Source organism: Pavona decussata, unplaced genomic scaffold, assembly GCF_977016875.1.
Source record: "Pavona decussata unplaced genomic scaffold, jaPavDecu1.1 SCAFFOLD_44, whole genome shotgun sequence".
NCBI lineage: Eukaryota > Metazoa > Cnidaria > Anthozoa > Scleractinia > Agariciidae > Pavona > Pavona decussata.
This window is the reverse complement of record NW_028145466.1, coordinates 275941-288203: the sequence shown is the minus strand read 5'-3', so window position 1 is coordinate 288203 and position 12263 is coordinate 275941. Positions and strand designations below refer to the sequence as shown.

Genomic DNA, 12263 nt, shown 5'->3' with positions numbered 1-12263 from the left:
TATAACATTATGAACATTGGCTGCAAATTTGGTAAATTTGACAAACATTTACACAATGTTATACATGCATGTACTGAAATGCATAACTAGCTTAATGTATTTTAAGAATTCACTGTTTTACTGTGACAATTTTTTTTTTTGCTGGATTAGGATCAAAACCAAGCTGCCAGGATTAAAATACTTCAATTGAGAAATAGTAATAAAAGGATGGGCAGATATTTAGAAGAAAGAGAGATGGTAGTGGCAAGTACAGGAGCCATTGGCCATTTCAATTTTCAAGATAATTTGTAAAAATTAATTCTATGAGTGTTTCTATTATATTAATTTATAGAAACAATTAAGGCCAAAATGTTTTCTGTCTCGTGGCAAAATAACATGATCGATAACCATGTTTCCAAAGTCTTATCGAAATACAGCTTTGAAACAATGAAAACTCACACATACTACAGAATAGCGAGCGAAAGGTGTGGTAATAGGGCAAGCGAGCTAGCAATGGCAGGCAAAGCAGCACTCCTTGAAATACCCAGTGGGTGCCTCTACATAATACTTTCACATGAACCACAAATTTTTTATGGTAAATGTTTGATTTGTTTACCTAGTCGATCAAGATCATCTAGAGTGTTTTGTAAATCCACAGCCGTTAGGGTAAGGCTGGCTGATTCCCGAGCTGAATCCTCCACGTTATGTGCTTCATCCAAGACAACAATCTGATCCTTCAGACTGATATCCATCTGAAAAGAAAAATATTTTCTGTATCACACTGCTGTTAAAGAGGCACTGTCACAGCACTTTTGCTGCATTTTGGTTAAAACTGCTCAAATTTTGACAAAGAACCTGTTTTGTAACATGAAATTATTGCTCTAACGACACTAGGAAGACAATATTAATGTTTTACTCTTAGGAAAAACTAAGCATATTCAATTTTTAGCGAGTCTCTCAAATACGCAAGAAGAACTTGAAAAAATTGGCTAAATTATTCAATTTGCAATCCACTTCCATCCTAGCCATCCACAGCCAAACATAATTAATAGAAGTTTCTGTGCACTAGCAGGGTTATTGTTAACAAAACTCTACCATTATTTTAACGATTCCGTTGAAACAATTACGTTTTTTGGCTATTCATAGTGACACTAAAAATAGGTGACACTGCTCCTTTAAGTACTGTTTATTATGCTGTAATTTCTTTACATATGCAACTAAAAAGAAATCTTCATCTCACCTGATATCTAATTTTAGGATCAATAAGATAGTTGTAAGGACAGAATATTATGTCGGCTTCCTTCATTAGTTCCCTTGCAGCGAAATATGGGCAGGCCTACAAACCAATTGAGGAAGGTAGTCACGAGCAGTTTCACACGCAAACCAATGCCGTAAAGGGGAATTAAGAATAAGTTTCTATTATGTTCCATATACAAATCAAGTTCTGGTTGCATTCACATCACAAATGAACGTTTCTATGTAAAATGTCCATAAAATAAATGCAAAAAATGACATTCAAATTATTTGTGGATTGCCTTTGTTTATGTAAGAAATGCTACATGCCAAGGCAAGGAATGTGTTCGAACAACAAGAACACAACAAGAACTTAAAAATGTTCAATAAAACTGTACAAACATGGCAGCTAGGACAATAACTTAACAAAATTTTAATTCAGCTTTTTTCCTAGCTGTGGTGTATTTACAGTTTTATTGAACATTTTTAAGAGCATAGAATGTGTATAAAAGACGTGATGTCACGCTCTTTTTGGTTTTTTATACAGTACTTACAGTGATTCTAGCAGGTGAATGAAATAGACTATTTAAATGTATAATAAATGCTCAATGCTTTTTCTTACAAACTAAATCAGTGAGACAAGGCTTAAAAATTTCTTGTTATCTGTTTCAACCAAAACAAAAGAAATCAACAACATACAGGCTAGGGTCCTCTATTGTTTCCAGAACTAACTCTACTTCAGTCTTAGGAAAAGTCATAAATTAATTCTTGAACTTTGAGTCATACATTACATATAATTTCATGCATGATAACTATTCTGTGTGCCAAACTACAACTAATTTGGAGCAATTTGGATTTTAAGGCAAAATTTCCACTTACACTGTAGCATAGTTTTTGACCAATCTGTTTGATTGTATTTTGGCAATTGTTCGGAGACAACGGGTTAAACTACACTTTGCCCTACCTTGATTTGACCTCCAAGAGTGACCAAGTCTTCAATATCCCAGGCATGATTTAGGCCATGGTGTTTTAAACTTGTCTGGCTCTTGATTGTGTGAACCTTCTGATAAAACCTGCAGGTTGTGCCCTAAAAACATACAACAACTTGCATGAGTAAACTTGTAAATATTTAATTGTCAGAAGCATCAGAACTCAAAAGAAGTCTCACTGGCTCGCAGATGAGATCATCACTACTGGGATGTTGCACTCTAGCCACTGAGAAGGCAGACCTGCAGCAAGCTACAGTCTTGGCCAGAAACCTTGAAAGTGATTAAATGGATAACACCCCCTTCCCCTTTTCATTGCTGTTTCACATAATATATCAAACATGAGAAGAAGTGGTGTTTGGAGATCGGATGACACAGTCTTTTGAGTGCTTGATATAGGTTCTTAAACCATTAATGATTCTTGGAGAAATTAAAAACAAATGAAGTTCATCAAATTTAGAATATTTATTAAGATCACATTAGCAAACCTCCTTCACGGAAGTGATTTCCTGTATTTTTACTTCATGAACCATTAATGAGTTTGAAAAGTTTCAGCCACAAAACTACTAACAGCACTTCCAAATAACATTAACTAGGAAAGTGGGGTGTTTCGAGGAATTTTGACCCAAACTGTAGGTCATTTTGATAGGTTGGTACATCATGTAGTGTACCTCCTGCATACTGCTATATCGCAGGATCACCACTGTTGAAACTTTCAAGAGTGGTTCTGTGTCACTACAGGGTTTTACATGTTATTTTTTGTTTAATCATTCTTGTTTTTCACCTTGTTTTTTTTCTGTTGACAGTTGCAATAGTGACCAGTGAAATAATTAAACTTCATCAATCTCACTTGTGTAGTATTCATTCCTTGAACGACTGCCTTGGCTGTCTTAAGGGCGATTTACACGGTACGACTTTGTCGCATACGACAAGTTTCGACCTACAACTCACTTTCAACTGCTCGAGCGTCATTCAACATTGCCTATACTTACGACTGCCGTAGGATTTTAAAACATGTTTAAAAATCCTACGACATTTTTTGTGACGTACACGACAGTCGTAAGCGAGTTGTAGGTTTGATTAACACAAAACAATTCGTGTCGTAGGCCTGTCGTAAGCTTGTCGCATGCGATAAAGTCGAACCGTGTAAATCGCCTTTTACACATGTAAACTTACATATATGATAAGGATGTCACTCGTCTACTTTATTACAAGGAAATCATTAAGAGAGCCATCAACAAAGTAAAGCATTGTATTGCAGTCAAAGCATGAGAACATAAAAACAAACCACTGATCCATCCAGTAACTTCTTGCATTCCTCATTCTTGTTCTTTCCCTTTGAAACAACTGGGTGGACACAGGAGTGCTCTCGACTGGACAGTATGGTCATCCTACAAAAAGAGAATTTTATAATTATGGACATGAAGATGTTATCCCTTAAAAAGAAGGTATAGTGAATGTGGCTAAATGTAATTTAGGCAAAGTTACCCTCAAGACAATGCCAGTCAGCAGTTTATCCATTCACAGGAGACAGGGGCGGCTTGGAAGTTGTACAGCAGAAGTACCTTATTATGCATATATACGTGCAGTTGACTTCCTTGCGGTACTGAACTCATTGAAGTATTATTATATTTGCTTTTAGCAGTGGTCTAACTAATGGTAGCAGCATTATCCAGTTTTTTTTTTCATCCAGCCTCATGACCTTTAAGGCACCCAAGCTGATCTATTGTTAACGAGTTTATTAAATAAGATAACTAGGGAAGAGACAGATTAAGGAGTTATAAACAAAGTGGTGATAGTTGTATTTCCACAGTAAATTATAATTAACTCATACCTGACTCTCTTGTATTCAGTCTTCCGAAGTTCCCTTGCAATCTGTGCTATCTGTTTGTGTGTTCTTGTTCCAAAGAAAATTTTTGGAACCCTGCAAAAAGAATTCCATTATGACTGAGCGCTAGTTTTTCATCAGTAAGGATTAAAAACTTGAACCAAAAAGAAACAACAACAACAAAAACCATGGTGAAACATTTTATGGCAAGGTGAGGTGAGTGAAGAAAGAGACAGGGAGGAGCTTGGGCGTGGCCCAGTGATCAGAGGCACCAACTCGTAATCTGCAGCCCCAGGTTCAAGTCCTTTCTCTGACCACTAGCTAAAATTGTTTCATGGAAGTCCCCTGTTAAAATCCTCGGCCACGCTTTGTAAATAGTCAACTGGTAAGCCTGCTGCCAGTTAGAACTTTAAAGGAGTTCTGCTCTGTTTTAAAATATTTGTTTGATTACATGGTCCCACAAGCTTCTAGCTTTAAATCTAACCGTGTATAAATAAATTTGCTGTGTTTTTACTTTTTGCTAGTGATCTATCTGCTTTTATCCATCTCTAGTCTAATGGCTACTGACTCAGATCAACAGACATATAACTCTGCTCTGATCTACTTACTGTATTGTCCCTGATTTGCCATTACCCTTGCCACTGCCATCAGGTGAGCACTTCTCCTTATTGTCACAAGTATCCTTGGTATCTGAAGAAATGTTTTCCCCTGCTCCATCTCTTGTTAACTCCATTCTCCATTCTGGGGGATCACAGTTCAAGTCATCTTCGCTAGAGGTTTCCAGGGGTGCCTGAACACGTCTCCTTTTAGACTGTGCTGTCTAAAACACAAGTCAAAAAGTACTGAGTCGCAAGTTGATACTTAAGGTGATGTTATTTGAGTCTGGGCTGGCTGATGGCACATGGAAAAAGCCTGAGTATTGCAACTTTCAACAGGACTGTTTGACTTGTAGCACCCAATAGAACCCCTACAATCCCCCCTCCCCCCCCCCCCCCCCCCGTATGGAGTCCAAAATGGTAGAAATCCCAATTTCAATTCCCGTGGAAGACAAAGGAAATTCCTACGGGTGGGGGTGGGGGGACTGAATATCAAAGTTTTTTTTTAAGGCAAGAAAGAAGCTAAGGTGGAACTTTCATAGGGGTGGGGGATCCCAAACCAAGCAACATTCTGTGAGAGAGGTATGGACATTTTGAATCCTGGAATTATGACAGATTTATCAACATTGATTTTACACCAGATGCAAGACCTGTTTGTTTTTCTTTCTATTGGCAAAGTGCTACGAAGCCCAACTCTGAATAATTGCAATCATGACAAAAATCAAAACCAATCAACTCAACTGAGTATTTGAATTAAATTTTTACACTGCACTACTTCAATGACACTGAACCAAATCCAGTCATTACTTTCATACTATGTCTTAAGGTACATAAGTAAATATTCATACCTGATTTCCAGGAGTTCTGAAACGTTTCTTGGCTGGCTGGAAATCATCATCTGTGGAGCTTCCAGATTCACTGTTCTTGACAAGTGAGTCATTCGGTTCTGCACATATAATAAAAACCAAAATACAATGGAATGAATAAGTCTTGAGCAACATTTTCTACAAATTACCAACTCCCCAAGATAAGATAGTATTCAATCATGAAATCTGTTCTCGTCTAGAAGTATTGGGTTATCAATCTGAAAGTCAATGGTTTGAGGTCAGTTTCCTTTGTCAAGGAAATAATAATAATTATTATTACTCCACATTGCCTTTCTCTGCACATGTATAAACAGGTATCACAAAGACATAAAAAATACCTAATGCTAGGGGATATCTGCCTACAATGGACTAAGGGATTTCAGTACAAACAAACACTGCACCAATGGTGTGTATGGTGGTCACTTGGTTTACACATGAGAATCAATCCGAAGGTTCAAGGTTTGAGGCTGGCTTCCAACAAGCTTTTCACTGATAAGATCATAATGTTGAACTTCACATTATAAACCTCTGTGCCACCAAACTATTCTAAAGGTTAAGGTAAGAAAATGGTACAGGGGCACGTTGCAGTGGACTAGTATACCAACTGAGGGAGGAGTAAGTAATAATGCTCCAAGTAACGTCATGCTACAGAATTACCTACATGTGACAGTAGCCAACATGCCAGAACTGACAAGTCATCTGATCAGTCTGATCCATTGTAATACATTGACTTAAGGTTAAACTTTCACTAATAACAATATCAATATAGTAAACAGTCATACATGTAACTTTGATTCAGCAAGGACCTAACAATGATTTACTCAACAAACCTGATGTTTCCACAGGAGTAGCTACTGCTGCAAGAGGTGCTTCAGTGTCGCATCTACTGACATGACTAGTGTTGTGTTGGAAGTACTCACTTTTAGCAAGATTTTCTGGGTCTGAGGAACAAGAGCATTACACAGATACAAGGTTAAATATTGACCAAAAGCTTCTTCTAATGATTATTATCATTGGGAATGTTAGCAGGTCCCCTTGCTCAATAGCTTCTTGTTATCTCCATACATCATGAACGTAGATCACAAGAACCTATGGAGCAAGGGAACCTACATCTTCTATCTTCTATCTACATTTTATGATTAAATTTGCTACATGATAAAGAACCTAAATGAAAATTTATCCACGCTAAAAAGCACGAGCTTGACATCTCTAGTGGACAGCGGTTTAATCTTAATAGGCTCAGTCTCAAAACACAGGTCAGGTTTTAGTCATGTATGTGCGCTGTTGTTCTGAGTGCCATTGCATATGTTGTAGCATCTCTGGCATGTTTGTCAATAAAATAAACAATATTGAAGATAACACTTCAACATTTCTCGTGCTTGTGCCTATGGTTGTTGAACCAGGCTAAAGAGCAATACACAGAAATTGGCTGCACTCAATCCACTGGTTTATCACCATACCTGTTGGAAGAGGCTTGTCTACGTCACCACATGCTTTGTCACAACATCCATTGTCCGCAGACACCGCAGCTGCTGCTGCTAAAAACAAATTTAAATTTAATTGTCAACATCTTTCAACTGGCACAAACAACACAAATCCAATGTAAAGTCACCTGTCAGGCTTGTTACATGTTTCTCCAGACAAAATAGGTCAATAGAGTGAGTGTCTCAAGAGGATGAGTGCCCAGTAAGGTTTTACACAGAAATGGAACACTGAAATTGCCTATGGATAACCTTCACCCGCTTTTACTGAAAGTTAGGGGAAAAGCCATCCCCCTTTCAGACACCTGCTCTTCATAGCCTGGCTAATGACCAATATTGGCTGAGATCTAGAGGGGCTGTGAAGATCCTTCCACAGGCAATAAATAATAAACCTTTATTTAAACATGATAAGTATTTAAGCTTCGCAGCTTGTGGGGTCGTGTGTAAATAAATAAATAAAGAATAATTACAAAACAAGACTTAAAGATTTACAATGTAAGGTCTAATCTAGTGTAAATAAAAATCTTCAGCTAATAATGTACCTAATAATGTGCCTAATGTAATAATGTGCAAGTGTTATGACGAGTAACATTAGATCCAGGCGTGTATGCCATTATTGTGTTTGTTTGCTATTCGTAGTTTACAATAATTTGAAATCAGACGGGCAAGATGTTGAATGATTTGGAGAAAGGATAGTGTAGTGAATGCAGATCATAAAAACCTGTCGGACTGTGTCTATCAAAAAAAAAATAATGTCAACACAACTGAGTGAGTTGTTTAGTATACCTGCCAATATTCTGCAATTTGGTACATAGATTATGCTGGTTGGTTACGCTGTATCACAGCTGGGCCTTTTATATCTTATTTCAGTGCGATTCTTACATGTGAATGTATTTAATTTTAAATAAACTACAGGCCTGCTTCTCAGTGTCTGTTTCACAGTTCAGAGGACTTTGCAAAACACCATAGAACATTGTTGCAATATAAACTGCATGTGCTATTTACCTGATTTCAAAACTTCTGATGTGATCACAAGACTTACCATTTTGTTCTTGTTCAAGTTTTTCCTTCTTTTCTGTTTACAAAGTAAAGGAAAAATAAATTATATCCTCAATGTCATCCACTTAAAAGGAAGATCAGTTCCTTCCATTTTCAGAGCAGACAGCTGTAGAAAAATCTAGTCACCTACCATGAAATGTAGTATATTTTGACTAATGTGAAATGAAAAAAGAGGAATACAGTCAAGCCTCCCATAAACGGACACCCTTGGGGACAGAAAAAGTTTCTGCTTAAGAGAGGTGTCTGCTTATAGGAGGTTAAAAGATGTAGTGTTTGTGTGTAACTGAGAACATGACCAAGTGTCCGATTACGAGAGGTGCCCGCCTACGGGAGGTGTCTGTTAGAGGAGGTTCGACTGTACTCACTGTATTAGAGACAGGAATTGATTCTACACCTACCATATTCTGCAGCCTGCCAGGCCAAACAAGAACAAAGCAACGCCAGGCTCTTTCCACTTCCAGTTGGACTCTCCAGAAGGGAGTTTTGACGTCTTTCAATACCTTTGATAATCTGTGAAATGGCACAAAAAAAATAGGTAGTGGCATTCATTTAATAGCCAAAGAGAAACACATATTAAAGAAAATTATAGAACAGGTAGTCCCAACTATAGTCAACTCTCGCCCCTCGCTATTACGGACACCGCTATTGTGGACTCTCGCTAGCAAGGACACTAACTTCTGGTCCCATGAGTGTCCGCAACAAAGGGAGTTGACTGTATTTGAATATACAAAGAATGGATTAGCCAGTTTTATCACGTTTTGCGGAACAAAATGCCATTATTCAAGGTCTGGAAGGGGGGGTCCTGATCCCGCATTCCCGCTCCTTTTTCATGAGAATCCCGAATCCAGCACTTTTTTCACTGCTATCCCGAATACTGTTTTTTCTTTCCCAAAAAATACATTAAAAAATCATTTCCGCAAGAGCTAATCGTAAGATTGGATGTACAGATTGGCCCTTTCGGTTGATAATTTGAATTTACGCGTGTTTTAAGGTTACTGTAAAAAAAGAAAAGCTTTTCATACTTCAGTACGACGAAAGAGCATGATGTGACAGCGTGATGGGTCGTCCTGTACGCGTAGATCTTGTGTCAATACCACCATCGAGCGCCTTATGCACTCGCGCGATTGAAATGTCGTGGCTTTTCCCCAAGCCTTTGCTCAGCGCAATATCCATGAGGCCAGTAAAATCATGAAGGTGGCACTAAAAATGTTTTATACTTTATGGTTCGATCTGTTGAGATTGGCACATTAAATTTCTCTTTATGAATCGGGTGTCCAGAAGTTTGTCCAGATTCTGTTGTCAGATAAAAGGACACCAAAACTCAAAATGTCTTAACGGGGTCCGCGCTGTTCGCTGCCATTGCTTCCGATGATCTGATGGTTGAACTATGCACGTTCGAGCTTCGTGCAGAGTTAACAATTAACCAATTGTGAAATGTTTAATTGTATTATATTGTAAAAATCGTTAATCAATGAGTCTGTTGACAGACTTAACACCAGCCTATTACCGGAAACATGCAGAAGGTAACTTTTGTAATAAGTTAATTGATATATGAGCCACTATAAGATTCTTGGTTTTCAAAATAGAGGACAGGCAAAAAAATCCCGCATCCTGTACCCAAATTTTGGCAAGTCCTGCTTCCCGGGGAGCAGTCACATCACGAATTCCATTAAGAAATTTTGCCTTTTCCTGAATCCCGCACCTTATTTGGGTCAAATCCCAGATCCCAAGAATACCCTTCCAGACATTGATTATTAAAAGAGTGAAAAGTGGGGGAGGGACAATTTTTGGGGCAATTTGGCCCAATCTTTGGACCACGACTTCATTTGGGCCATTTGGAGCAGAGGAGGGGTGGGTTGATGATAGGGGGTGGCGTAAAATAAAAAATCTCCAGATTTTGGATTTCCAGTGCTACTGGTTGGCACCTCTACATTGAATTTTTATAACAAGCTTAATTATTGTTAACTACTGTTATAATAATATTATTATAGCTTTCATCACAGTTTGTTTTAGCTTGTTTGAGGTTGCAACATAAGCTTAAATATTTTAATAAAACCAACCGCCAGAGCATCAATCGATAACCAGCCAAGGTTATATTTCTGAAAACTTGCAAGTTACAATCACCACGTAAACAATGTAGACAGGGGTTGGTAATGTTACCGTACATGTGGACAGCCATTCAATAAATCAATATTAATCGATAAACTGAAATAGGAGAGGGTTACATGAAGGGGGAGGTTACATATGGGGTGGGTTACTGCTTATGTAACGTTACCGTACATATAGGAGAGGGGTAGACAATCGATAAAATCGATATCGGAAAATCGTCCGATAAATCGATAAATTGAAATTCAACGTTAGCAATTTTATCGGACTTATCGATCGTTATAGAATCAATTGAAATTTAGTATTATAGTAATTTCATTCAACTGTTCTTTAGTCTGAATCTCGTAAAACAGACCATAATTGATGTGTGATATACCTACCATATTCATCATTGACAACTGTGTCGGATAAGCCTTGCAAGGGAAAACAACTTTGACGCCATTGATGGTGTACACAAACCGGTTCTCACTCTCGGCCATCTTTCCGGTTTCATTCACGGTGCATGCAAATTGTTACGATCTTTCAATGAAAATACGCCATCGGAGATCAATTTGATGAAATCATCAACCAATTTCAGATCAACTTCTTACAAATATAGCGGAAATTTTGCGACATTGGCGTTCATTTCGTCGTGAAACGACTGACTCATCGAAACACCCCTCGAACGGTTTTTCCTGGTTTTCCCGCGCGCATTCGCGCACTCCTGACCACTAGTGCCAAGCTCTTCTCGTTTTATCCGCATGATATGGGCGTGGTCTGACCCCACGCTGGAAACAAGCGAGCTTCAAGAGATTTGCTGCGACATGTATCAAACCTCCTGAGTAAAGACATTCTATAGATTGCGTTCGCTAGCTTCGCAGTAAAATACTTGACAGAAAAACTTGGTATAGTTTTGTTGCCTGGATAGGTAATTAATTTTTAACTTTTCTTGCAACTTGTTGCTAAAAAAATCGCCTATCATGGTAGCCATGTACTAAAATCGAGTTCTACTTCGATTACGGCAAAGCAACACGCTGCATGCATCGTATTTTCGCCATTCAACCTCCCAAAGATGCTTCAATTCTCCATTCCACACTAATGAATTGTTTTATTTGATAAGCTAGACAAGTTTAATTCCACATATCTTCTCCCTTTATTTTTGCATGCCTTGGATAAAATTTACGATTCTTTACATCATGTTCTCAGCACATTACCAGAACCAAGTTGATTGATCAGACAAATTTCATGTTTAATGGTAAACTACTAACATCTTATGATAATATTTGTTGCAGATCTACTGTGTACAATGGCTTGAACCCAGTACATCAAGTGTAACCAATTCATTATTTCTTTTAAAGATCTTCTGTAGGTCGGTCAGATATCTCCACAGTTCTTTAGATACCAAAGCACGTTATTGAAAAAAAAAAACCTTATTGGCAAGCCAGCCAAAGACAAAAAGAATGAACTTGAAATAGATGGCAAAACAATTTTAGCTGAGATCTATCTAACCCATTTTTACCTGGCCATAAACAGACAAATTTCTACTTAAGGTGGGGCTTTACCTGAATTTGAGTGAAATTTGAAGAGGTTTTAAGAATGGATAGAAGAAAGAAAATGATTTTTGGAACACTAACAGACAGTCGATAACCACGCAAGAGCACCCCAGGTTGCTAGTGGACTAACTTGGTATCCGTCTATTAATTATTAACTACAAATTCTAATTTTAAAACTTCACTAAATCTTCAACATTTCTTATTTCTTTTAATTTTACCAATCCTTCAAGAAAAATTATTTCCTTCCAAATATACCTAAAAATCACCCAAAAATTCATAAAACACCCCAAATCATTGATTTGTGTTATGAATGGAGGGTTTTTGTGTTGCTTGAAATGCAAACAAGATATTTCCATTTGACCGATTTTAAGCGGCATGAAAACGGCTTTCAGGTGTACCTCCACCTTAAAAGTCTGTTTTTCCACTGAGAAGTGGGAGCCGTTGATGTTTAACATCTATATATACTAAGTTAGCTTATTGTTATTGTAATATTATTATTAGAAAACAACTTTTTTGTTCACATGCAAGATCAGTGAGTTTTTCCAGAAAATATCCATACACCCCCAAGGTTTTAATTTTTTTTTTTTATTTGCTCCC

At 37.6% G+C, this 12263-nt stretch overlaps 1 protein-coding gene and 1 long non-coding RNA gene across 3 annotated transcripts in view; both read right to left on the bottom strand.

Annotated features, from left to right (window-relative positions):
• LOC146482690 (Fanconi anemia group J protein homolog) overlaps positions 1 to 10826 on the bottom strand; it is a 52612-nt gene extending 41786 nt beyond the window's left edge. Inside the window, exons 1-12 of one of the 2 annotated variants that reach the window (XM_085106763.1) lie at positions 10515 to 10826; positions 8427 to 8538; positions 8012 to 8044; positions 6949 to 7026; positions 6319 to 6429; positions 5471 to 5568; positions 4635 to 4846; positions 4033 to 4122; positions 3487 to 3589; positions 2177 to 2299; positions 1220 to 1315; positions 596 to 731 (exon numbers count right to left, since the gene is read on the bottom strand). In XM_085106763.1, coding sequence (XP_084962889.1) covers positions 596 to 731; positions 1220 to 1315; positions 2177 to 2299; positions 3487 to 3589; positions 4033 to 4122; positions 4635 to 4846; positions 5471 to 5568; positions 6319 to 6429; positions 6949 to 7026; positions 8012 to 8044; positions 8427 to 8538; positions 10515 to 10613 — 1291 coding nt within the window. In that variant the 5' untranslated portion in view covers positions 10614 to 10826. The remainder of the gene's footprint in view (positions 1 to 595; positions 732 to 1219; positions 1316 to 2176; positions 2300 to 3486; positions 3590 to 4032; positions 4123 to 4634; positions 4847 to 5470; positions 5569 to 6318; positions 6430 to 6948; positions 7027 to 8011; positions 8045 to 8426; positions 8539 to 10514) is intronic. The other variant, XM_085106764.1, reaches the window with a different exon arrangement.
• A 403-nt stretch (positions 10827 to 11229) lies between these two features.
• Positions 11230 to 12263, bottom strand: LOC146482689 (uncharacterized). Its single transcript, XR_014864044.1, has 2 exons — positions 12071 to 12263; positions 11230 to 11657 (listed from the first exon to the last, which is right to left on the bottom strand). It is a non-coding gene; the product is annotated as an uncharacterized LOC146482689 (long non-coding RNA).